The sequence below is a fragment of the Lycium ferocissimum genome, chromosome 1 (assembly GCF_029784015.1).
Source record: "Lycium ferocissimum isolate CSIRO_LF1 chromosome 1, AGI_CSIRO_Lferr_CH_V1, whole genome shotgun sequence".
In the NCBI taxonomy this organism is placed as follows: Eukaryota; Viridiplantae; Streptophyta; class Magnoliopsida; order Solanales; family Solanaceae; genus Lycium; species Lycium ferocissimum.
Window position 1 is genome coordinate 44,463,574 of NC_081342.1, and position 27,432 is coordinate 44,491,005.

General features: G+C 37.9%; 1 protein-coding gene across 5 annotated transcripts in view; it reads left to right on the top strand.

Moving 5' to 3' along the window:
* The first annotated feature begins 2,934 nt into the window (after positions 1-2,934).
* The window catches only part of LOC132054660 (kinesin-like protein KIN-6), a 35,051-nt gene continuing 10,553 nt past the window's right edge, over positions 2,935-27,432 (top strand). Inside the window, exons 1-20 of one of the 5 annotated variants that reach the window (XM_059446637.1) lie at positions 2,946-4,416; positions 4,492-4,673; positions 4,910-5,033; positions 5,148-5,242; positions 5,805-5,940; positions 6,196-6,261; positions 6,359-6,421; positions 7,226-7,276; positions 7,430-7,512; positions 7,600-7,714; positions 9,935-9,977; positions 10,099-10,304; positions 10,445-10,651; positions 10,882-11,091; positions 11,773-11,944; positions 12,088-12,278; positions 13,937-14,011; positions 14,438-14,597; positions 24,945-25,135; positions 26,569-26,643. In XM_059446637.1, coding sequence (XP_059302620.1) covers positions 3,988-4,416; positions 4,492-4,673; positions 4,910-5,033; positions 5,148-5,242; positions 5,805-5,940; positions 6,196-6,261; positions 6,359-6,421; positions 7,226-7,276; positions 7,430-7,512; positions 7,600-7,714; positions 9,935-9,977; positions 10,099-10,304; positions 10,445-10,651; positions 10,882-11,091; positions 11,773-11,944; positions 12,088-12,278; positions 13,937-14,011; positions 14,438-14,597; positions 24,945-25,135; positions 26,569-26,643 — 2,874 coding nt within the window. In that variant the 5' untranslated portion in view covers positions 2,946-3,987. Of the gene's footprint in view, positions 4,417-4,491; positions 4,674-4,909; positions 5,034-5,147; positions 5,243-5,804; positions 5,941-6,195; positions 6,262-6,358; positions 6,422-7,225; positions 7,277-7,429; positions 7,513-7,599; positions 7,715-9,934; positions 9,978-10,098; positions 10,305-10,444; positions 10,652-10,881; positions 11,092-11,772; positions 11,945-12,087; positions 12,279-13,936; positions 14,012-14,437; positions 14,598-24,944; positions 25,136-26,568; positions 26,644-27,432 lie in introns of those variants that run through there. The other 4 variants (XM_059446645.1, XM_059446661.1, XM_059446649.1 and 1 more) reach the window with 4 other exon arrangements.

A 27,432-nucleotide genomic window follows, 5' to 3' on the forward strand; every position in this document is an offset into this window, starting at 1 on the left:
TTCTCTTTCATATTCCCCTTCTCTTTCAAATGCCTGAAATCTTTTCCCTCACCAAAATTCTTGTAATATAATCTTCTATTGTAAAATAGTATTAGTTTTCGATAATTCTCCTAGTGTGAAGTAGTTTTTGGGGTTCTCCGAAAGGGAAACCTCCCTCCGTCGTTAAATCATGTAAGTTTTATTACTATGTTTTTCTGTAATATTCTCCCTACTATGTAAATTATGTCAATGTTTATGTAAATCTATGTTTTTATGAATCTTTAACTCTTAGTATATGGTTATTCTCTTAACTTCTTAATAAACTCGATGGATTAACCTGTAAATTCCTAGGTGAAAAAGCGGCCTTTTTGATGTCCAAAAAATGATAAAGGACGATGCTAGCCATGACTGGGGTGTGGTTAAAGAAGAAGGTTATTAATAACAAAGGTTAAGAGAGAGAGATGAACAGTGTAACAAGATTCATGACTGGACAGAGTCCAGAATACTAAATAATAATAATAATAATAATAATGGGAGATAAACAGAAAACTTAGAAATATAACTACATGATAATAGGACATCTAGGAGTGAGGAAGTACCGAGTAGAATTGTTTAAACATTTGATAAAAACCACATTAAATTTTCTACTGAGTTCTTTGAACTTTCTTTTAAATTTTAGAAAAACAATAACCCCCTCTCTCAAACTTTCTTTTAAATTTTAGAAAAATAATAACCTTCCCATCTCTCTTTGGTATCAATATATATATGTACGACGACGTTATATACGAACCACTGGTCAGTTGGACATGATGATGATGCCCACAGTGGCTTGATGACATTATATACGCGTATGATGGCGTTATATACGCATATATACTGTACTTATGCATATCATGGCCCTCAGAGGCATTTCAGATGTTCAGGTTGATCCTCTTATCCCTATGTTATCTTCATATCTCTCTTATTAACTTTTTGCCTTGCATACTCAGTACTTTATTTCTACTGACGTCCTTTTGCTTGAGGACACTGTGTTTCATGCCTGCAGGTTCTAATAGATAGGATGACAGTCTGCATCAGTAAGTTGCCCACTCAACGTTGGTATTGGAGCACTCCACTTGTCCCGGAGTTGTTGTAATCTTGTTGCTATGATTTTGTGTTCATATGGGTATGGCGGGGCCCTGTCTCGTCCTTATGGTGTTTATGCACTCTTTTAGAGGCTTGTAGACAGTTGTCATGTATGTTGTGATATGATTCTCATCAGCTCGAATGCATATATAGAGCCTATGATTCGTGGTGGAGCTCAACTTAGAGTCTATGATCTTCATTGGAGCTTATTCACCATATTTGGAGCGTTTCAAAGGGCCTCAAGTGTGTATTTCCACACTACACACTTGATGATGATCAATGATGAGAGCCAAGTCTCTACAAGGTTTATAGAGGTGGAATCCTACAAGGTTTGGGAGATTGCTTGGTTGGGAGATTTAGAGCTCGAGGTCCTTACCGCAAGACTTGGAAGATAGCTTGGAGGGCTATTTGCGCAAAGGGCTATTTGTGCAAGTGGCTACTTTGCGCAAAGAGGGTTATGCTTACAAGAAGGCCATGCATGCAAGGTCGATTAGAGGGCCATCTATGCAAGGAGGGACGTGTTTGGGCATTGAAGGCTAATCCTTGAATTGAAAGACTACACTAAGAAGACTAGCCAAACAAGACCCTTACTTCATTAAGGGTAGCATTGTAATTGCCTATTAGTCTTCTTGGCTTAGCTTGTATATATAACTTGTCTTTCATTTGATTAGGGATATTTGGATAAATTATGTATTGACTACTCTAAATGAGTGATAGTTTGTTTGGCTTAATAGCCTTTAGGATTTAGGATAGTTAATGGTGGATTCCATTGTTGGTTTTGAACCTCATTTCCATTGATTTGATGAAGAAATTATTCATTTGTGGATTCAATTGAATTATTCTTGCCTTGAATTCAAATAGTATAGGTTCTATTAGAATTGAATTCAATTGGGAGGATTTGAATTTCATATATTCAAGTTTGCCCATAAATTCACCCTAATTGGGTCTTGCTTTATCCTCTATTTCTCATCCCCTTTTCTTCAATTCTCATCCCAATTTCTTGTTATCCTTTAATTTCGCGTTTTTTGTGATTGATTTGGTGTTTTCCCTAAATCGATTCGTATCATGTTGTATGGCCTTGTCAGCCTATGTTTTGTTGTGTGTATGATCATAATGGCCTTGTCGGCCCGTACTATTAAGTCTAGATGTACATGTATGTATATATGCCCTTTTTGGCTTGATCCTCTGCTTATCTTTCGTAGGTAACAGGTTGTTGTATGATGGCCCTTCCGGCCCACTTGTATCTATTGGTATATTTGTGGATATATGTCATGTTGGTGCTTGATAAATAAGGTACGGGTGCCCGTCGTGGCCCTATGATTTGGGTCATGATAAGGCCGTTATAATAAAATGCGGTTATAACGAATGACAACTATAAAGAGGTTTGACTGCAGTACAGTTTATTTAATTAAATGTGGTTAGGCCAATAGCACAGAGACCAAAATTGGAATACAACAATAAGGGGACTAAATTACTATTTTCTTCGGTCATTTGAACTCGAAGGTCACTCTCACTTTAAAGGAGCTGTTAACTAATATCATCCCTATTGTTTCACCCAAACTTCCACTACATCCTTATACTATCTGACTTAACTGGAAACATCCCTTAAGTTTGGAAAACTTGACCAAAAACGTCCCTTTGTTAACTTTTCCATCTCTTTTAACGGATCTTTCTTGGTCACCCGAAATGCTTCTTTATTTTTATCAATAATTTCCCATGAGCTTTTTTTCAATGAACAAAAATAACAGCATGACTTCACCAAGGCCCAAGTGCTCTCCATTGTCTATTTGTGGATATTTAAATACTAGCTAATGTCCTGAGTTACTTAAAGTTCATTAGATTTCTACTGTGGCATTGTCAGCATCATTTGCTACTCCTACTAAATAAACTTTTGCAGTCTCATAAAATGCTCAATTTCTTTTTAGAATCCTCAATCCAGTTCTATTCTCGTATGGTGATTACAACGAAATATTCCAAAATATTGCAGGCTATGGACAACAACTTTCTCAGAGGGATATTGAAAAATGGGTGCATCTTTGAAGTAAAGAGTCTGCAAAATATGGACAACTTAGTAGTAAAATCTGGTACTACCTTCACTTGAGGTTTCAGGAAGATGATTAACTGGAGCACCTCATTTTCTAACACCTTCAAGAGTCTAAGAATACTCCACTGCTTTATGCAATCGAGATTCCGGAGATTGATGGTTAATACCAAAGAAGAGAACTAAGCAAACACGTAAATCACCAATAATTGTAGAATAATGCTCAGACTATTGTGAATCGACACATGAAGAATTTGTCCATTAAAGCTGAATCTTTTTCTGACAATATTTGAGGGAATCTTGACTCCTTGGACAAGAGTTTTGCTTTGCCGTTGAAATTGAGCAGTGAACTAGAACCGACTCTCTAAAAATGAGCTCAAAGTATTCTTCTGCAACCTTCTATAACATCTTTTTCTATCATTGGAGAAATCCTTCTTCCGCCCAATGTTTGAACCAATCTTGCACATTTGGTAGAACAGTCATCTGGAAGACTGGAAATATGTTGAAGTGCAAGCGCTAAAGAGCTAGAAGTTTTTGGAGAAGTGTGTGATTTTGTGCTGTTCAGTTTCAACAATTGATTTTGTTATTTGAAGGGTGAAAAACAGAGGACACATGAAGTTAACGTGATAGAGAAAGATCAGTTAAAAGAGATGGAAAAGTTCACTGAGGGATGTTTTTGGTCAAATTTCCCAAACTTAAGGGACATTTTCAGTTAAGTGAGATAGTATAAGGATGTAGTGGAAGCTTGGTGAAATAATAGGGGATGATATTGGTCAAAAGCTCCACTTTAAAGCCCCAACTCACTCTAAAATTCAAATATCTCCGCCTTTTTTGAAGAAGAAATGGAGACGAAAGGGTGTTCACCGTCGGTGACCGTTCGACGGAACCCTCCCCGGAAAGCAAGGCCGACACCGTACTCCGCCGTCGCTCCTGCTTCTTCATCATCATCACCGCCGCGCAACATCTCTTTATTCCCTATTGAAGACATTCTCTCCATGGAAGTCCCTCAAAAACAACCACTCAAGGTATTCATGAGAATCCGAACATTAATTTCTCCACTGAAAAAAGAAATGAAGAAGACAAAAAATGCTTGGCCTAAAAACCCTAATGCGTTGCCGAAGAAGCTAAAAAAGAGCAATCAAGTCTGTGTGACAGTGAACGATGCACATTCTGTTACCGTATCCCCTCCCCAGGGCTTACAAGAAGCCAAACGTATTAAATCAGAAGTTTATCAAGGTTTTGAACAAGTCTTCTCCTCAGAAGCATCTCAGGTTAGTATTAAATTGATATACATGGATCCAGGAAGGATTATCTATTGATGATATTGCAAAAATTTGTGTTTGCAGAGGCAAGTGTACGAAAAAATGGTTCATCCTTTAGTTGAGGATTTTCTCAAGGGTAAGAGTGGAATGTTGGCTGCATTGGGACCAAGTGGTTCTGGCAAGACTCATACCATCTTTGGCTGTCCAAGGGACCCTGGTATGGTGCCTCTCGCTCTTCACACAATTTTACAAGGCCACTCACACAGGTGCTTTCATTTCTAATCTATATATATGACTCATGTTTTCATATCTACAAGGATTAGTTTCTTTATGTTCAATTTGTTGGTTTTAGCAGTTTCCTAGTCATGTGAGATTTCAAACTGTCTTAACTGTCATTGCATTCTTAATTATGGAATAAACAGTTGCGATTCTATGTATGTCCCCAATAACTGATGTTTTGCATTCAATAACTGTTCTTTCCCCCATGATTTATCACGTGCAGGATATTTTATCTGTCAATGTTTGAGATCTGTTCTGAGAAAGGAAAATCTGAAAAGATATTTGATTTGATTCAAGAGGGGACTGATTTATCTATCCAACAATCATCTATTAAAGCCATGCGAGAGGTTGTCCTTTGAATTGCTGTATAGTTTCTCTTTGTTGTGTTTTTTCTTAAGTCTATAAATCCTGCGGTGTAAAGAGATCAATTAATTAGTGTGCACTCTGGTGCTTCTGGACAGGCCGTACTTTATGATCCTCAGCAAGCTGAATCCCTAATAGCATGTGGACTTTTGAAACGCGCGACAGCTATGACAAATTCAAATAGTCAATCTAGGTGAGTTGGATATAAATACTTTGTGCCTGTTCTTTTGCTTTATGCTCTGGTTTGCAATATTTGAGAAACCATTGCTAGTGTTGCTCCCTAAATTATATCCAGAAACATTTGTTTTATTTTCTTCAAAGGTTGGATTTCTTGCTTAAGTGACTTTTCTTTGATACAAAACTGTAATAATGTTTGTTGTACTTCTCAAACTTGAAATGATTGATGGAACCATTACGATATTGATTTTTTCTATTGCGTATAAACAGACCAACCTTTCTTCACTAATCTTTGGAGGCGAATTACATATTCATATCCACAACAAAAGAGTTAGTGAGACTCCCTTTCTTTTGATACCCCTAGTTATGGGATTTATCATTCAAAGGGAAGTAGACTACTCAAGAATTTTCTATTTTATTAGTTGGAATTGAATTTGAATTAAGAATTAATAGAAGACGGAATCACTGAACTCTTGTTTTGAATCATTCTCTAGTTTACGGACATAAAGGATAGGTTAGGTTTACATAGTCATGTTGCAATTGTGTTTATCATGATGAAAGTTTGAACATCCTTGCAGTCGTTCACAGTGCATCATAAACATCCGCGGTGATTATAAGAAGGTAGATGGAAAAGTTGGTGATAACTCAAACAGTGCTGTCCTGACTATAGTTGACCTTGCTGGAGCGGAGAGGGAAAAAAAGACTGGAAATCAGGTAACAGATTATCTTTGGCCACTGGAATCATATCATTACCTAACAGGGATTTTATGGAATTTCAAAGATCCATTTCCATTAGTATCTTTGATTTTACTGTCAAGACTGTCTAGGTTAGACCTCGATCTTCAGACCACTGGAAGAAGATTGTGACTCTTCAATCTTTCTTAAACCTTATATGTTATGTTGCAAGTTTAGTAGTTAATGTATATCTCTGGCTTGCAACATCTCACTGATAATATTACTCATGTGTAGGGGATTAGACTGCTTGAAAGTAATTTTATCAACAACACATCAATGGTGTTTGGCCTGTGCTTAAGGGTATGTAGCATCAATCGGGTTTTATGACTTCCCTTTCATGAATATCGATGCATGGAACTCTTCTTTTTATTCCTCATCTACTGATAGTTCCGTGCAGTCATTACTGGAGCATCAGAAGAACCCCAGGAAACCTATGCAGAAGCACTTTCAGAACTCTTTGGTAATGACTTACTTTCTGTTTCTTATCCTTCTCTGTCACTTTCCAGGAAATTTTGTTGGTCTATAGTCTCTGCGTGTTACTTTTATATTTGCTCGAAATTAATCATTTTGCTTCTATCCAATGTTATCTAACAGAGTTCCTAATAAAACTCAGATGAAGGTGTAATAAATATTTCGCACAGTCGAGCTATTAGAGTAATATCTTGTGTCTAAGTCATGTTCAGACAAATTTTTATATGAATAAATAGCTTGAACAAAAAATGTGATTGTGCTGCTAGTTTTAGTTATTGAGATCACTGTACAGTTAATTAGAGATTAATATTCCAAGTAGATATGCGTGATCCTTCTATCAAATGTTATCTAATAGAGTTCCTAATGAAACGCAGATGAAGGTGTAATAAATGTTTCACACAGTCGAGCTATTAGAGTAATAAGTCATGTTCAGACAAATTTATGTCATTAAACTGCTTGAACAAAAATGTGATTGTACTCGTAGATTTGGTTGTCGAGATCACTGCACAGTTAATTAGAGATTAATATTCCAGGTAGATATGTTCTGTACTGGTTTTGTTTCTTCCTTCAAGTCTTTGAGCCCCAACTCCCAAGTCAATGCTGAGGCAACAACATATTAGTATAATCCCACATGTGGGGTCTGGCACAAGTCAATGTTAAGGCTGTTTATAAAATGGTTTTGTTCGTTGTAAGGTGATATTGATACGCAGCTCTGGATAGCTATTTTTCTCTCAGATAGAATATCCTTCATCTGACTTTCCTTAGTAATTTTATGGGTTCTTCTTTTGCATAGTTGACCAGATACTTACGAGATTATTTGGAAGGCAAGAAGCGGATGGCATTGGTATGCATTTACTTTTGCTGAAATCAGTTTATATGTTTTGAAACAGTCACGAACTGCTTAAAATATTGGAAGTCCATCATTTTTTTCTGCTCCACAAAAATTGTATGTTTCTTAACATTGTAACCTTTGTGGCTTTCTATGTCCATGCTGCAGCTTCTAACTGTAAGACCTGGGGAAGAAGACTACCTCGATACATCTTTTCTGCTAAGGCAGGCTTCACCATATACGAAAATCAGGTATGACGGCCGTTGTAAAAAGTGTTTTAGCATTGACCTTTTCTGTTATTTAGAAGTAATTCTTGAACAAGGAACTTGTTGATGCAGGTTTGACATCATTGAAGAACATGGAATTTTAAACCACAATAAGAGGCCTGTGCAAAGAATACCTAGCTTAGTGCAGCTTAAAAGAATGAAGTTGAGTCGAACTGAAGTTTGTGAGGTATGTCTTATTTGTCCCATTTTTCTATTTACATCCTGCACCTCAGGCGTTATGATTTAGTACATGTTTCACCAGAGGTTTTGCTTGAGGTGATTGTAATCCAATATTTTCTCCATTTAAGTTGGTGGTGAAAGCTTGTTGGCTCCTCCGCAACAAAACTTGCATGTTTGATAGTCTTAGCTTTGTCATGCAGATGCATCTCATTCTGTTAAATGAAGTTATATCCTTTCCTTTTTTGATATGAAGAAACGTAGTGCCTATATTTACAATAAAATGTGGTTCCTCCGCAACAAACTTTTATGTTTTAACAGATAGAGTTTTGTCATGCAGATGCATCTCATCCTGTTAAATGAAATTATATCCTTTTCCCTATTTGACATCAAGAAACGTAGTGTCTACATTTACAATATAATAGCATCTGATCCTCCATATGGATAGTTCCCTGTTTCTTACTGAATTACCAGTTTTAGTTAGTCTCTTAAGATTATTACTTCCAACGCAGTAAGATTTACCATTCTGGTCTTTTTGTGCTTTACAGTGACTCTTGTAAGACGACATCTTTTGACAATGTATTGGGTCTCAACTTTAAATAACCAAGCTAACAAAACATTCATACTGGTTGAGAAATAATACCTTACTCTACCTCCAGGCAGGGGGGGATGCACGTGCATCGAAGTGGTGTCACCCGACACCGCTTCGTCGATTTTTTTTTTAATAAATATATATGTAAAATATTGTATAGACAGATGTATAACATCAAATGACACCACTTGACAGAACTCGTTGTGCTGTCTGTTGGTCCGGAGCGCCTTCTGCGAGTGTGACCTTCCGGTTTGATTCTACCTGTATTCGCCTTTTGCACAATTGTTTTAAGTTTTGTAAAAAGGACCCGGGCTGTACCCTTTAAGCTTTTGTAAAAAGGACATGGTCTGTAGCCTGTAAAAATTGATCTTGGTTCTCCTTTGGACCTTAAAAAGGTTAAACCAGTACAGCAATAGCTATTTTGTGCTGGTCAATGCTAACATAAATAACTTATAGAGAATTTGGAAAACGTTACTCTTTTTTCACAAAAAAGGAAAATTACTCCTCTTTCTTGCTGGTGTTGCTCGCTATTAACTTGATGAGTTTAGTGCGTTCAAAATCTAATATTTATTGAAATTTTGTTATTTTTTATATATATACATATCTATGTTTAGTGTCAAAAATACCAGGTTCGGTTGAGCCCGTAGTACTAAGGCTACATCCGCTGCTTGTTATAATGATCTGGTAATTACTTCTTTAAATATCGACACCGCTTACAGAGGATTCTGCGTATGCCATTGCCTCCACAGTTTTGGTCTAGTGGGAGGGGTGCAACATTTGATGTGTAGGTTAGGCCGTCGCAGGTTCGAACCCTTCTAGAGACAAAAGTCCAGTACTTAAGTGGAGAAGGGTTAGTTGGATTGGTCTATTATACACCGAGTTTTGAACTTTGTGCTACTGGCCTCCAGTATTTCTTGGTTCTAAAAAAAAGAAACAATATTTTGTTCGAGCGCTCTTTCATTAGGATGACGTGCATATGTTTCCTTCGTCAATGCTCTTTAAAACTTTTGTCTATTTATTTGTTCATTCACCTATTATAGTTAAACAGAAAATGTTTTTAAAACTAGAAAAAATGCAATCACAACATGGGAGGTGTAGTGAACTAAAAATCAATATTATCTATGAATGTGCTGAAAACTGAAGAATTTTAACAGAAGACTAAAATTACATGGAGATCTGTAAATCATATTGATCTTGTTGTACAAATGAGAAAAGAAAATAAATATTTTGTATCTACATGGATACTGCCAACTAAAATGAGGAGACAAAATCAATATTGTTAAATGTTAATTACTTAATTACAGACTAGGAAACAAAAATAAATAAGATATTATCTTTATAGAAGAAGACAAACTTGTCCACATCATCAACTACACGGTGACTCAAATAAAGTTTTATATATCAATTTATGATGTATTGGGCTATGTTTGTGTTCTGTATCCTTAGTAATTATAGTTGGGAATCCTACAGAAGATGTTCCAAAAAATATCATGAACTGTTCATAACAATTCAAGCTACTGCTTTGGGGTAACTAACTCTTCTGCTCATTGTAGGTGTAGGTTTTCCTGTCCCAATAACTTTGGCCTTAAAAAGATTCATAGCTATTATTTATTGATGTCAACTGTTATTTTCATGCAGATCAATCAAGGAAGTGGTGAATGTCCTCAACTTCTGAATGAAGGTTTCAAAAGTTCTATTCTTCCGTCTCTTTCTTTCTTCTTCCATTTTTTTTTTGGTAGAATGGACCGGAAAATATCTCCAGCAAAGGATTGTGTTTAAAATTGATTGCTTCTGGTGGATAGAAGCTGCTGCGGAAAGAATGAAGGATGTCAGCTTGACAGATGTTCGTGTTCAATCTGAGGAGATCATCACTAGAGAAGCAAATGAGAAGAAAAATCTCAGAATTGATCACGTTGAATTGGAAAGGAAAGAGAGAAATAATCAGATTCTGCAAAATTTTGGTAAAGCTTTGTGGAAAGTCTTGAAAGAATACAAGAGAAAACTTGAGGTATAGTGTGCTGACAATGTACTCTTTGTATAACTTGCTACTGTTGGATTTTAATATACTTAAGGTTCCATTATTGTGCTTTACCAATTAGGAACTATGTTTGGTTATAGTTATACTGAGTAGTTGTGTTCATATAACAGGTGGCGGAAAATGAAGTTTGCACCCTCAGAGATTGCTTAACTAGTGAGGAAACTAGATCTGCTGAACTAGAGAATCAACTGAGGGATTGGCAAAGTAACTGCTGCTGTAGGAAAGGAATTTCAAGTGATGTCTCCATAGAAGTGGATGAATTCAGAGGAAAAGGTTCGTTAGATTGTGAGGAGCATCAGTCCACTGATTGCAATGAGGTACATGCATAAGAATCATTTTTTCATATTTGTCTAATACTTTCCTTTTTCTTGTCCACCATATATCTTTTAGTTTGGTTCTTCTCTTCCATTTCATGATGAGATGATATTTTGAAGTAGATAGGGAGTGTTTTCTTAACTATATACTCTTTGTTCAACGATTTTCTACCTAATATCTTTATGTGTTCATTCTTGCACTTTACCTAACTATAGTAATTTTCACGTAACAGGTTGCTGAAAATGAAACTTGCACTCGTAGAGATTGCATAACCAACGAGAAAACAAGATGCTCTGAAATAGAGAATGAACAGATGGATTGGCAAAGTAACTGCTGCTGTAGGAAAGGGATTTCAACTGAGGTTTCCTCCAGAGAAGTGGATGATTTCAGAAGAAAAAGTTCTGTAGATTTCGAGGATCATCAATCCACTGATTGCAATGAGGTAAATAAGTAAAATTCATCTTGGAGAATAAGTTTTGGATTCTTTAATATTTATCTTTCTTGTTTTCCACCATACATCTAGTCCTGGTTCTTCTCTTCCATCTCATGATGAGATTAAAGGTAGATTGAGAATGGCCTTCTGGGTCGAGCTCGTCGCACCGGGCTTGCCTAGTGCGGGTTATCTCTCCTGTGTGGTTTGCGAGCTATTGCACAGGAGCTGAGTTTACCCTATGCGCACACGAAGGGTAGCCGCTGCAGGTTCCCATGTCATCCAAAAAAAAAAGAAGAAAAAAAGTAGATTGAGAATGGTCTTCTTTCATCCATTGTCCCCTTTTTTTTTTGGGTGGGGGGTGGGGGGTTGTGGAGGATGCAATGGTGGTTGTCATCTTGTAGGTAAGTACTGCAGTTGAAGATGGGATCCGTTAGCTGTTTGAAATTTGGAAACTTCTTTCTAGACCATGATTTCTTCTTCTGCACAATCATGGTCTTTTCCTTCTGAGAACACTTTTGACTGCCTAAAGATTTTTGTTCTTCTAAACAATTGGTTAATTAATTGTTATTCTGGAATGAAATTGAAAACTTCAAGAAATATTTCGATCGGGTGTTTAATGAAAATTCTGGGTATGTAAACCTGGAATGATATTCTTTACATGTTGTTAACTTCGAGGATAATCTGTTATAGACTGCTCAGAAGCTCAAAAGCTCTATTGAAGATTCTACTGATGCTGAAGATCTGAAGAATACAAATGAAATGAAAGCAGAGAGTACACATTCGAATGATAAAGCAACTGCTGTACTAAGTGGGTCAGGCTCTTGCACTGATCAGGACTACGAGCGAGAAGAGGAAAGTTCTGGTAATAGTAAAATTCTTAATCCTGGGCATCTTCAATAGTACTTTTAAAAAGTCTTTTAAGTCTTAACAGTCTTCTGTTTGTCACGTCCTCTTTGATGTTTGACTCACGTGCACTAATTTCCAAACTCCTTTTTATGTTTGGAGATTTTGTATTCAGCATTTCCAAAGCGACTTTCATAAACAGAGACGATAACGACCTGTTGGAAGAGGAGCACACACGTTTTGATGCAGTACTTCCAGAATGTACAGTCAGCTCATCTGGGTCATCTCTCATTTTCGAAAATAACAGCTCTTTTCCAGTGGGGGAGGACCAAACACAAAACAAAGAGGACAAGGTCAGTTCAGTTATATTATTAGTCACATTTTATCCTAAATTTTTTCTCCACAAGTAATTCACATATTGTATCCTTTATGCTAATTATCACTCCTGCTTATTTAATCTAAAATGCATTAATTCTAACAGTGCAATTCTCAAGATATTTTTATGCTTTTCAAGTAACAGTACTTCAAAAGTAATGCTCTTGGTTTAATTTCTTTACTGTGTAACAGCGACTAATTTGCTTCACCTTTTTTTTTTCCTTATAAAAAATGTCCTTTTTTATAACCATAGCCTAAGCATGTACCTGTTGGTTGCAATATTCATCAGGATAATAGGTGTCAAATGGGCGGGTTGGGCTAAATTTGGGTGGGTTAAAATGGGCTATGTTAATAAATGTGACCCGCCCAAAAGTTGCTTGGATTGAAATGGGTTGGACTGAAATGGCCTATGAAACGGGTCATATATTAAACCGCCTATTTCTTACTGAGTTTCAATTTTTTTTTTTTTTTGACACTTTTATAATTTAAGTACCTAATAAAACTTTTTTCTTTATTATGGCTATATATAACATATCAAACAAAACAGAAGTCTTCTTTTTGAAATATTTTGACATGGTTTCTCATGAGTCAATTTGGGATACATTCTCATGAGTCAATTTGGGATACATATTAAGTTGCTTGGACTCTTCAAAAACGTAATGGGGTGCAAATCGGATCCTCCAACATTAGTGTATTTATGGAGGATCTCACGTGGGTGCGGCAACATTTTTGAAGAGTCCGATCAACATAGGCTACATATCAGCCTAGATTTTAAATGGGTTGAATTGGCGGGTCAAAATACGCTGAGCTAATAAATGGGCGGCTCAAGTATTGATCCTCCCAAACTTGAATGGGTTGGTCGGGTCATATTTTCATGGCCTAATTTTGCCTGATGGTGAAGTTTTCTTTCCTCAGTTTGAAATTTTAAAAGTCTTTTCACTATGAACTCGAAATATGGAAAGAAAGTTTACTATTCTTTAGTTGTTAGAACTCTCATGAGCCTCTAATCTTTGAAGTCATTATTGGTTCTAGCGTCCTTTTTCCACTTACAATTCATTTACTTGTTGGCAATTACAAATACCTTTAGGGTCCTGTCACTTGTAGTCAGTTGAAATCCGTTTTCTTTCATCTATGTGATAATTAAATTAGAAACTAGGTGGCTTGCCTTTTTTTTTTGGGGGGGGTTGGGTGGGGCGGGGGGTACTAGTATGGAAGATTGAGTTGTTTGCCATTTGAATTACTTCTTTTGGGTTGTTTGCCATTTGAATTACTTCTTTCTACTGCGCTAATAAAGTTGCATAATTAGTCTTCAAATTTTTGTGGAAAAGGTAAGGTCGAAAAGCTACCTGACACTGAAAGCATGTTTCCCATATACTGTCAAAATGCGTCACTCTCTTTTATATATAAATAAATTTTTTCCTTTTACAACTTTCAGATCTCTTTCCACTTGAAAACTGGTATTTTCTTCTTTTTTTTGTTGAGAACCATATTTTGATGTAGGTTCTCTTCTTTTGGTATATGGCTTGTATATGGAGTTTCTCCCGTTGTTAATAAAATTATTTACCTTATCAAAAAAAATTCTCTTTCTTTTTGTCGGAAGGAGGCTGCTTATTTTGTGGTTATAATAACGTTTCAGGTCAAGTCGGAAGTTTATTCGTGTCACTTGGAAGGGTATGTGCATACAAGAAATGAGGAGCAGCTTGACTCCACTGTAAGGCTTATGTTTTCCTTTCTTCTGGTCTTTCCCTTTTGTGAACACTTTTGACTGCCAAGAGATTTTTGTTCCACTAAATAATTAGGTTATTTGTTGCCATTCATGGAATGAAGTTGAAAACTTCTAAAAACATTTCCACCGGGTGATTAATGAAAATTCTGGGTGTTTAAAACCTGAATGGGAGCCTTGGAGCAATGGCAAAGTTGTCTCCGTGTAGGTCACAGGTTCGAGCCATGGAAGTAGCCACTAATGCTTGCATTAGGTTTGGCTGTCTACCTCACATTCCTTGGTGTGCGGCTTTTCCTCGGACCTTGCTAATGCGGGATGCTTTGTGCATTGGGCTGTCCTTCTGGGTATTTAAACTCCGGAATGACATTCTTTACATGTTTTATTTGAGTATAATTTGTTATAGACCCTCAACAGCACGAAAGTTCTATTGGAGATGCTACTAGTCTTGAAGATCTGAAGAATACAAATCAAATGAAAGCAGAGAGTACACATTGGAATGGCAAAGAAACTGCTGTATTAAGTGGGTTATGCTCTTTCACTGATCAGGAGTATGGGCGAAAAGAGGAAAGTTCTGGTAATAGTAAAATTCTGAATCTCTTATTCATATTCAGTAGAAGTTGTAAAAATCTTTCTGATGCTACTTCTCCTCCCTATGATCTGTACCATATCTCTTAACTAATTGGAAGGAAAAGGAGGGCTTCGATCCATTGTGATTTGCTTTCTTGGTATGGAGATAACAACCTAGATTGGAAACTCTAAGAATTCACAATCAAAAGATAACAATGCGGAAATTAAGATAGGGGAAAATTGAGGATGGGGAATGAGATAAAGCTAGACCCAAATTAGAAGAGAATTATTAGGCAAACTTGGGAGTAAGTCCCAAATCCTCCTAACCTATTCTATCTATTTGAACCTAAACTATTTGAAATCAAGGCAAGAGAAATTCAATTGAAAATCCACAAGTGAATAACTCTTCAGGGCAATGTTGATTAACAACTTTAGAATCACACTCTACAATCTACTCTCAATCTAGGGCTAGTAAGCCAAACAAACTATATTGAACAATGTCAATTCTCAATTCATCATAAACTAGGCATGCTAACCCTCAAAACACTATATATAGTGTTGGGGAATTATTCGAAACTAGGACCAAAAGTGATCTTGCAAAGATAGCCTTCATGGAAGAAATCTGCCCCTTGATGCCCCCTTTACGGACTATAAATAATTATATGGTCCGTACTTTTTGTCGTAAAACTGTCAATTTCCGTAGCAATTTTACAGTGACATTTACGGCCCGTAAATATTTTACGGTTCGTATAATGTTCCGTAAATCGGTAAATCGAAACTGAAATTCCTCGGCTTGAAATACAGCCATCTTTGACGGTCCGTCAGAGGATTTATAGTCCATCATTCTGTTTGAAAGGCCGTACTTCTGTACTGTTCCTTACTTCCTTCTTCTTCACTCATCCAAAGCAATCATCCAAAGTGTGAGAAATTATGGGGGAACAATTATATTATTGAATTGTGTATCTACATTATTACATTGAGCCCTATTTATAGATACTACATCCTAATCCTTTTTCATGTAGGATACTATATACAAATCCTATTCCTATTCCTATTCCTATTCTAACACTCCCTTTCAAGTCATGCAAAGATACATATCATATATACCGAGTCACATTGCGATGTATCTAATACGATGACGACCGAGTGACTTAGTGAAAATATCCGCATGTGTCGATCACTCGACTTCACAAATTTAGTAACAATATCTCCGGAGAGTATCTTTTCCCTGACAAAGTGACAATCAATCTCAATGTGCTTAGTCCTCTCATGAAATACCGGATTTGATGCGATATGAAGGGCCGCTTTGTTATCTCACACTAGTTCCATTTAATTGATTTCTCCAAATTTTAGTTCTCTGAGCAGCTGCTTAATCCAAACTAGCTCACAAGTTGCTACAGCCATTGCTCGATATTATGATTCAACACTAGATCAAGCAACGACACTCGTTTCTTACTCTTCCAGACACCAAATTACCTCACTATTAACACACATATCCGGATGTAGAACGTCTATCGAAGGTGATCCTGCATAATCGCATCCGTATATCCAACGATCTGCTCATGGCCTCGATCTTCGAAAAGCTCCTTTAATTATAGGCCGACTTAATATATCGCGAGAATGCGGACAACCGCATCCCAATGACTATCACGGAGAATCCATAAATCGACTTACAACGCTCATAGAAAACGAAATCTCGGTCTAGTCACTGAGAGATTATTCAACTTACCAACCAGCCGCCTATATTTGCCAGGATCACTGAGTGGCTCCCCGAGTTTAACATTCGGATCTATAGGAGTGTCAATGCGTCTGCACCCATCATTCCTGTTTCTTCAAGAATGTCTAAGGCATACTTGCATTGCGAAATAACAATACCTGACATGGATTGGGCAGCCTCAATATCAAGAAAATACTTCAGTCTGCCAAGATCTTTAGTCTGGAAATGCTGAAAGAGATGTTGCTTTAAATTAGGGATACCATCTTGATCATTGCCAGTTATAATGATATCGTCAACATAAACCACCAAATAAATACTCAAATCTGGAGCAGAATGTCGATAAAACATATAATGATCTGATTCACTGCGAGTCATGCCAAACTCCTGAATTATTGTTCTGAATTTACCAAACCAGGCTTGAGGAGACTGTTTCAAACCATAAAGTGACCAGACGCAATTGACACACCAGATTAGACTCCCTCTGAGCAACAAAACTAGGTGTTGCTCCATGTAAACTTCCTCCTCAAGATCACCATGGAGAAAAGCATTCTTAATGTCCAACTGATAAAGAGGCCAATGGCGGACAACAACCATTGATAGAAAAAGACGGACAAATGCTATTTTAGCCACGGGGGAGAAATATCTGTGTATACCCCTTCGCATCAAGGCGAGCCTTAAGCCGATCAACTTGGCCGTCCGGACCAACTTTGACTACATAAACCCAACGACAACCAACAGTAGATTTACCTGAAGGAAGAGGAACAAGCTCCCAGATACCACCCGTGTGTAAAGCAGACATCTCGTCAATCATAGCCTGTCGCCATCCGGGATGAGAAAGGGCTTTACCTGTAGACTTAGGAATGGGGATAGAGGACAATGATGAGACAAAGGCATAATGGGATGATGATAGGCGATGATAACTTAAAAGGGTATCATGTGGGTTAGTATTACGAGTGGATAGCTTTACGAAGTGCAATCGGCTGATCAGGAGGAGGCAAGTCCGTAGTAGGTGCAGGGTCCGGCGCATGACATGAATCATCTGGACCTAATGTTGGGTCTGACGCTGGACGTGGTCGACGATGATAAGTCAAAAAAGTGGCACTATGTCTGGAGATGTAGAAGTAACTGTAGATTCCTCAAAGGTCAGTGTAGGTAAAACCTGAGGTAGAGGTAAGACCTCAGAGATATCAAGATGTAGAAGGAGACCTAAAGTAAGGTTGAGACTCAAAAAATGTGACATCGGCAAACATAACATATCGACGAAGATTATGTGGCCGGAAAATGCATATCTGCCGAAAAGAAAAAAACTGACAAAGCCGGATTAGGGTTCCGGCGGTCGGAAGTTTTAGGGGTTTGGTTGTCGGTGTTCTCTACTTGTGGTGCTTCTGGATTTTGCACAAAACCCACTGGAGAGAAAGTGATGCAAAATTATCGCCAGAATTGAGGCACGGCATTGTGATGGTATTTTTTTTCTCCGAATGTTTCTAACCAATGCTTTGATACCATGTGAGAAATTATGGGAGAAAAATTATATTATTCAATTGTGTATCTACATTATTACATTGAGCCCTATTTATAGATAATCCTTTTCCATGTAGGATACTATATACAAATCCTATACCTATTCCTATTTCTATTCTAACACAAAGGTTGTATATCTTGGCTTGTTGCACTTCAAGGGTCTCCAAAGCTTCTCTTTTCACAAACAGGCCTTGCAATACTTGGAGTTCCTTAGCTTGGCTCGGAGTAAAGGGTCGTTGTTGTGTTGTGCCACTTGATATCATATCGTCCTGGCCTTCTTGGAAAAGATTCATCCTCGAATCTAAAGAATTACCTACAAGGCTACAACACAAGAAGATAGGTCACTTACATTGAAAACATTGTGAACATTATACTCACTCGGTAAGTCGATCTTGTAGGCATTGTCGTTCATTTTCTCAAGGACTTTGAAGGGTCCATCTCTTCTTGGACACACTTCCCTTTTCTCATTTGAGGAAATCTTTCCTTTCGGAAGTGGACGCACACCCAATCATCGGGTTGGAAAATTCACTTTCCTCCTCCCATGGTTTTGTCTTTTAGCCACCTCGGTGTTGATTTCTCCAAGTTTTCCTTCACCTTAGCATGAATCTTCATCATCTCGGCCGCCTTTTACTTTCCATCTAGGCTAACAACAACATCACTAGACAAGGGGGTTAAGGTTAAGGGAACCAAGAGGTTAAAACCATAACAAACTTCAAATGGGGTCATGCCAATAGAGGAATGGAGAGACCGATTATAAGCAAATTCAATCAAGAGTAAATGGTCCTCCCAAGAAGTAGGCCTTCCTCTAATCACACATCGAAGCATGCTCCCAAGAGTCCTTCCTATTCACTACCTCGGTTTGCCCATTCGTTTGAGGGTGACAAGAAGTAGAGAATAAAAGCTTGGTACCAAGTGTACCCCATAGACTCTTCCAAAAATGACTAAGAAATTTGGAGTCCCTATCACTAACAATAGTGCGAGGTACTCCATGCAATTTAAGCACATGCATGACAAACAACGAAGCTACATACGACGCATCATCACATTTATGGCATGGTATAAAATGAGACATTTTTGAAAGTCGATCTACCACAACAAAAATGCTATCGTGCCTTCTTTTGGTTCTTGGAAGACCCAAAACAAAGTCCATAGAAATGTCTATCCAAGGACCATTAGGGGTGGCAAGGGGTGTGTACAAACCTTGAGGACGAGTCTTCGATTTTGATTGCTTGCATTCCAAGCATTGTCCGCAAAGCTTCTCCACATCATGTTTTATCTTGGGCCAATAGAATTGCTTCATGAGAATGGCAAGCGTCTTGGATTCACCAAAGTGTCCCATCATTCCACCGCTATGAGCTTCTTTGACAAATAGCTCCCTCCATGAGCTTATAGGAACACATGCTCGACCATCCTTGAACAAGAACCCATCAACTAATTGGAACAGGTCAACCTACCCGCTTCCCTTGAGTCAACTCCTCACAAATGTCTTTGAAATCGGGATCTTGAGCATAAAACCCTTTGAGACTCTCAAATCCCATCATCCTAGAGGTGATGGAGTTGAGCAAAACAAACCTCCTAGAAAGAGCATCCGCGACCACATTCTCGGACCTTGCTTGTAATTGATCACATAAGGGAATGTTTTTATGAACTCCACCCACTTTGCATGCCTCTTGTTTAGTTTTGATTGACGTTTCAAGTGCTTCAAGGATTCATGATCCGATCTAATCACGAACTCTTTGTGCCATAGGTAGTGTTGCCAATACTCTCACAAGTGCATACAACTCCTTGTCGTAGGTCTCTATAGTTCAACGATGCCCCTTTTAGCTTTTCACTAAAGGACGCCAATGGTTTACCCTCTTGCATCAATACTCCACCTTAGACCAACTCCCGAAGCGTCACATTCAATTTCAAAGGTCTTCTCAAAGTTAGGCAACTGTAGCAAAGGAGAATAACTCAATATAGATTTTAACTCTTGAAACGCTTTCTCTTGTGCATCACCCTAAACAAAAGGAACATCCTTTTTAATTAGCTTGGTTAAGGGGGACGCAATGGTGCTAAAACCTTTCACAAATTGCCGGTAGAAACTTGCCAACCCATGGAAACTCCTCACATCGGTTGCATTTTTTGGGGTAGGCCAAATTCTAATCGAATCCACCTTTTCTTCATCAACCTCCACACCATGCACACTCACGACGAAACCTAAAAATTCCACCTTATCAACGCAAAAGGAACATTTCTTAAGATTAACAAACAGCCGCTCACGCAACAAGACATCAAATACTTGCCTCAAGTGGCCCATATGTTCCTCAATAGATTTGCTACATATAAGAATGTCATCAAAGTAGACAACCACAAATTTATTGATAAAGGGTTTTAAGACATGGTTCATCAACCGCATGAAGGTGCTAGGTGCATTGGTTAGACCGAAGGGCATAACAAACCACTCATATAGACCAAACTTGGTCTTCAAAGCCGTTTTCCACTCATCACTGGGATTCATTCGAATTTGGTGATAACCACTCCTAAGGTCAACTTTAGAGAACACACTTTGCCCACAAAGCTCATCGAACATGTCATCAAGTCTAGGAATGGAATGTCGATACTTTACCGTTATTTTGTGGACGGCTCTACAATCAATGCACATCCTCCAAGTACCATCTTTCTTTGGGACGAGAATCACCGGAACGACACATGGATTAAGACTCTCCTTGACTAGTCCCTTCTCAAGGAGCTTCTCAACTTGCCTTTGCAACTCTTTAGTTTCCTGTAGCGATTGCTCCCCATAGCCGGCTTGTTCGGGAATTCCGAGAACCGGGCACAAAATCAATTTGGTGCTCGATTCCCCTTAATGGAGGTAACCCTTTAGGCATTTCTTACGGGAATAGTTCACGCAAAAGAGAAGTCATGATACTAGGCAAAGTGCCTCTCATCAACCCCTTTCAAACAATTGCTTGGCTTGGCAACTATGCACATTTTGGACTTCTCAAGTGCCAACACCTTCTCTTCTTGGGCAAGCAAAGCCTCCTTTTCATGCCTCTCCGTTTCCTCCCTTTGAACTCTCTCGCAGAGTTCCTTCATGATTCGATAGTCCTCACTAACTTGGTAGAGGGTTAATGGAGCAATGATATATTTTCGACCTTCCAACACAAATGAGTATTTGTTGGACCTCCCACTATGTTTAACATCCCAAGCAACAGGTGACAAGCGTTCATTGGCACGACGTCACACACTAATTCATCATTATATTTGCCAATGGTAAACTTAATATTGGTTTTGCTTGGTTACCCTCACTTTGCCACACTCATTAAACCATTGGAGCTTGTAAGGGCTAGGGTATTTCTTTGTAGGAAACTTCATGTGTTCCACCAAGGTTCGACTCACCGCATTGGTGCAACTTCCACCGTTAATAATCAAGGAGCATACCTTATCTCCTATTTTGCACCTACCATGAAACAAATTCTCTTTTTTATAAAGCTCTTCCCTCACAATTGCACCCATGGCTAGTTGTACTACACAAGCAAAGTCTATGCTTTCATCTATCTCCCTCGGAATCTGTCTCGGAATCTCCCTCATGCTCACTCTTTTCTCCCTCTTCATCACTAGCAACTCTACCCTCTTTTTCCTCATCGGTACGGTACCCATCATATAAAGCCACAATTGATCTCCTATTGGGGCACTCACTTGCAATATGTCCTCTACCTTGGCATTTGAAGCATTGGATGGTAGAAGGACGAGGAAAAATAGTTTTAGTAATGTTACCTCCTTTTGCGTTGTCGTCTACCTTGGCCTTGTAGTCGACTTTGTGTTGAGGTGGTTGAGTTGTGGTCTTGGGCTTTTCCCATGTAGATGAAGATTTCCACTTGTCCTTACTTTTACTCCATGTAGAAAATGAAGTCTTTCCATTGTACGACTTGTCTTCTTTCAAATCCGCTTCGACCTTGGAAGCATCATGAAAAGCTTCGTCTAGACTTCTATAAGTTTGTCACCTCATTGGCTTGGAGATTTCATGGTTCAAGTTGGCTACAAATCTTATCACGATGTAGTTCAAGTGCTTTTGAATCTTGGACTTCATCCTCAAATTTTCGAACTCATCAAGGTACTCTTTTATGCTCTGACTACCTTGCCTTAGCATATACACCTTCTTTAGAACTCCTTGGTAGTAGTCGGATGTCACATACCTTGCTTTCATGAGCTCAAGCAACTCTTGCCAAGTAGGAATATCATAGATATGTTGTTGAGCTCTTTCCCGTTTCTTGGACTCCCACTAAGTGGATGCGTACCCCTCAAATTGGGTAAGTGCATACTTTGCCTTTAAAGCATCAGAAATCTTGTTGGTGAGAAAGATTCTCACTTTGGAGCTTTCATTCAAGGAACTCTTTCGGACCATTACTTCCTTTGAATGTCGGAAGACTCGCTTTGATGGTACTCAAATTCCTCTCATGGTCACCTCAGACCTCATATGCTTGCCATCTACCCCGATCTTCTCGACGTTGCCATCTACCCCTCCTCTTCATAACCTTGGGCTCTCCCATAGCCTCATTGCCGGCATTCTTAAAGCCATTAGCATTAAAGCCATGCCTCCCTTCTTGCCGTGGTTCGTCTCACCATCTCTCTTGTTCTTCATTATAAAAGGGGTTTTGGAATTGATTTTGGTAACGGGTCTTGTGGGTGTTATTGGGGTACATGTGGTACGTTTTGTGGGGTTTTTTGAGGTGCTATCTCCTCTTGGGTTTGGCGGTACATTTGGGGGTGTGTTTGGGGATTGGTTAGCCTCACATAGGCTTGGGTGTTAGCATCTTGGGGAGTGGGTTGTTGGTGGGACGGTGTCTTTTGGTTAGGTGAAGGTAGGAGGGCTAGAAGATAGGCCCGTAAATGTCGCGGAGTGAGGATAGGAGATGTTTCCACATTCTTACCTGCTTCATTACCAACATTAGATTGGGGAGAGAGCCTACTCTACTAGCATGCTCAACTTACCCCACTCTAGACTTCAAACTACCCACTTGCTCTCTCATTCTACCTACTTCCGCCTGCAGCCCTGTTAGAGCCATGGAATTCACCATGGTCATTGGATCATCCCCTCCGTGGAATTGTTCGCCGGAATTAGAAATCTTACCTGCAAAACTCAACAGACAATGTTAGTAGCAAAGTTCCTCTCGTCACTCGTGTTTACGCTCAATCCTTACCTCACGCTAGTGTTCTTTCCAAAGTTGTTAACAAACCTTCGCCCAATCAAATCAAGAGGTTATTAAGCCTTCGTGGAGGAATATATTATCTTTGTTAAATGAAAGACGGACGACTCAAAAGCTAACGGAACGAGCCGAAGAACTTTCAACGAAATTAAGCAAACAAAGCTTGAAGAAATTAGCACGAAAGGAAATCGGACTCACGAACTAGCCAACAAATAAGCAAAATCGATTACTCATTGTTAATTAGTTGGGAGTAGCAAAGACTTGAAGTACAAGAAAGAAGAAATCGAAATTCAAACCATGGATTTGATGCCCAGATTTTACGGTCCGTAGAAAGTTACCGTAAATCCGGAACAATGTCTCTTAATTTTGGCTTCAATCTACACTGGCAATTTACGGCCCGTCCTTTTGTGCCGTAAAACCCTTTCGTTTAATTCGTGTTTGGATCCGTCCTTGGTACTTGGGTTTCCAAAATCTGACCTGGGGACCTACTCAAACCTAGTTTTTGCTTCTTTTGGACCCAAAAACACATATTCTCAACTTTTCACTTGAAATTTTGGATTAAACCTTCTCTGTTTGCTTTCTTCTTCAACAAACCATGAAGAACATTGTTCAACAATTGATGAACACCCAAATTTAGAACTAGGGTCAAACCAACTCCAATTCCCACAAATTTGAGATCTAGGTTCCCCTTTTCTAGGAGAACAAACCCCAATAGAAATTGAACCCAACTAATCACTAATTCTCAATAGCGCAAATGGTTTTCTTCAAAAACTTGAAATCCTTCAGTGGTGGTTCAACCCAACCTCAACCAAATTGCTTGAAACTTTGTACCTAGATAAATTTGATGCTTCCGAACTCAAATCTTCACTCAATTTGCTCAAAACACAACACACAAATTTTTTTTTTTGGTTGGAATTTTTGAAATTTTCAGATTTTTCAAATAAGATGAAACCTAGGATTAGGAATTGTGAGAACAAACCTTAGCCTAGGCTCTGATACCAAATGATAACAATGAGGAAATTAAGATAGGGGAAAATTGAGGATGGGGAAAGAGATAAAGCTAGACCCAAATTAGAAGAGAATTATTAGGCAAACTTGGGAATAAGTCCCAAATCCTCCTAACCTATATTCTATTTATTTGAACCTAAACTATTTGAAATTCAAGGCAAGAGAAATTCAATTGAAAATCCACAAGTGAATAACTCTTCAGGGCAATGTTGATTAACAACTTTAGAATCACACTCTACAATCTACTCTCAATCTAGGGCTAGTAAGCCAAACAAACTATATTGAACAATGTCAATTCTCAATTCATCAAAAACTAGGTATGCTAACCCTCAAAACACTATATATAATGTTGCGGAATTATTACAAACTAGGCCCAAAAGTGATCTTGCAAAGATAGCCTTCATGGAAAAAATCTGCCCCGTGATGCCTTTTTATGGACCGTAAATAATTATACACGTACTTCTTGTCGTAAAACTGTCATTTTCCATAGCAGTTTTACGGTGACATATACGGCCCGTAAATATTTTACGGTCCATATAATGTTCTGTAAATCGGTAACAGAAACTGAAATTCCTCGGCTTGAAATACGGCTATCTTTTACGGTCTGTCAGAGGATTTACAGTCCGTCAATCTGTTTGACAGGCTGTACTTCTGTACCGTTCCTTCCTTCTTCTTCACTCATCTAAGCAATCATCCAAAGGTTGTATATCTTGGCTTGTTGCACTTCAAGGGTCTCCAAAGCTTCTCTTTTCACGAACAGGCCTTGCAATACTTGGAGTTCCTTAGCTTGGCTCCGAGTGAAGGGTCGTTGTTGAGTTGTGCCACTTGATATCATATCACTTAACTCTTCTTTTTGTCACATCGTCTTTGACATTTAACTCAAGTGCACTAATTACTAATCTTCGTTTTATGTGTGGAGATCCTGTAGTCAGCAATTCTCAAGCGACCTTCATAGACAGCGATGAGAATGGCCTGTTGGAAGAGGACCGCACACTTTTTGATTCAGTACCTCCAGAATGTACAGTCAGCTCTTCTAAGTCATTTCTCTCCTTTGAAAATAACAGCTCCTTTCCAGTGGGTGAGGACCAAACACAAAACGAAAAGGACAAGGTCAGTTCAGTTCAGTTATGCTATTAGTCACACGACTCACACCTTTATAAATTTCTATTTCACAAGTCATTCACACGTTTAATGTCTATTTCACAAGGATACTTGTGCTAATTATCACTCCTGCTTATGTTTAATCTAAAGTGCATTAATTGTAACAACGTAATGTTCTCAAGCTATTATTTATGTTCTTCAAGAATAACAACACATTAAAACTACTTTTGATAATTTTGATGTCTTTGCTCGTAATTTGCTTCCCCTCACCATTATGTGCATGGAAGATATTTTTGATAATTTTCTTCAGCTACATTTATCAGCGAAAAGGTGTTTTGGTTTTGCTGATATTCTTGTCCTCATCAAGTACATTACTTAAAAGATTTGTTATTTAAATGGAATTATGCAACTTACTGATATTTGACGCCATATGTTTCTATTTTGCAATCATGTTATTTGTTTCTACTCAATTTTTTAACTATATTAGACACTGGAATAGATTACGAACATCCTATCAATGTTCATGTGAAACCAATGTTGTTGCTATTAGCACTTTACGCGAGGCCTTGTTGGTTGTAGTATTTGTTTGTGAAATTTCATAAAATGTAGCTTATCTTTTCCAGTTTTGCAAGCAGTAATCTTTCCACAAATTACATATGTGAAGTCTTTTCACTATGAACTCGGAATATGGAAAGAATGTTTACTATTCTTTAGTTTTTAGCACTCATGAGCCTCTAATCTTTGTAGTGAGTATTGATTCTAGCATCCCTTTTCCTTTTAGAGTTTATTTACAGGTTGATAAAATATAAATATGTATACGAAAAATAATAATATATCAACAAATATTATATTTTGATTTTATTATTTAAAAAATATATTAACTCTAGTAAAAGTTAAAATGGAACCTATCAAGTTAAAATTTTGTGGATTCATCAAGCGATCTCTCAAGTTACAATAATAATTGAGTTCACAGTCAAATATTTAGTAAATTTTCATACAAATTGAGAATCCGTATCACCAGAAGTAGATTGAGTGTGGTTTTATTTCATTCATTTGATAATTGGTAGTTAATAAGAAACTAGGTCACTTGTGTTTTTTTGGTGGTGGGGTTGGAATTGGAGTGGGTCACTGGGGGTTGTCGGCTTGTAGGGAGTACTATAATGGAAGATTGAATCGTTTAGCTGTTTGAAATTTGAATTATTTCTTTCTAATGCGTTAATAAAGCTGCGTAATTAGTGTTCAAATCTTTGTGGAAAAGGTAAGGCAGAAAAGCTGCTTGACACTGAAAGCATGTTTTCCATGTACACTGTCAAAATGCATTACTCTCGTTTACATTTCTTTTTTCCTTTTACAACTTTCAGATCTCTTTCCATTTGAAAACTGGTTTCCCTTTCTTTTTGTCGGAAGGGGCTGCTTATTTTGTGGTTATATCAATGTTTCAGGTGAAGTCGGAAGTTTATTCTGGTCATTTAGAAGGGCCTGCGCATGCAAGAAATGAAGAGCTTCTTGACTCCACTGTAAGGCACATGTTTTCCTTTAGTTATTTAAATTGAATTTGCATCTTATTGGTATTTGGCACCCTTTCTTTCTATTTTGCAATCATGTTCTTTCTTACTAGCATTACTCAAGTTTTAAACAAAATCACTGGAATAGATTACAGACATCCTACCAAAGTTCATGTGAAACCAATGATTTTGCTATTAGTAGTTTAAGCATGGCCTCCTTGTGAACTTCCATTAAAATGTAGCTCATCTTTCCCATGTTCTGTAACCTATTTTCTCTCAAATTTGACATCTTAAAAGTCTTCTCAATATGAATTCGGGATATGGAAAGAAAGTGACTATTCTTTAGTTGTTAGAACTCTCATGAGCCTCTATTATTTGTAGCAATAATTGATTTTGGCATCCTTTTTCTAATTACAAACACGTCGAGAGTCCTGTCTCACCAAAAATTGCAATCGGTTAGTACAGAGAGATGTGAGTACACTGATAATTACTTAAAGATTTTTTTTTTCAAGGCAAGTTGCATTATGCCTTTCCTTAAAGCTAAATTTGGTCCTAAATTGCTTTTGGTGTCATGTATAATTTTGTAAAATGCATCTAAATAAAAAGAAAGCCCAAGCCTAAGTACATTAGGTACAAAGTGAGTTGGAATTTTGAGCATCCAATGAGAAGAAAAGTGTCTACCTAGACCCTACAAAAGAAAGTCTTACTGTATCATTGGGTGCAGTAAAAAATCTTTCAGAACTGTAGAGGAAGACGATTGTTGCGTTAGCTAACAAAAGGACAATTGTTACAGTAGTCTAT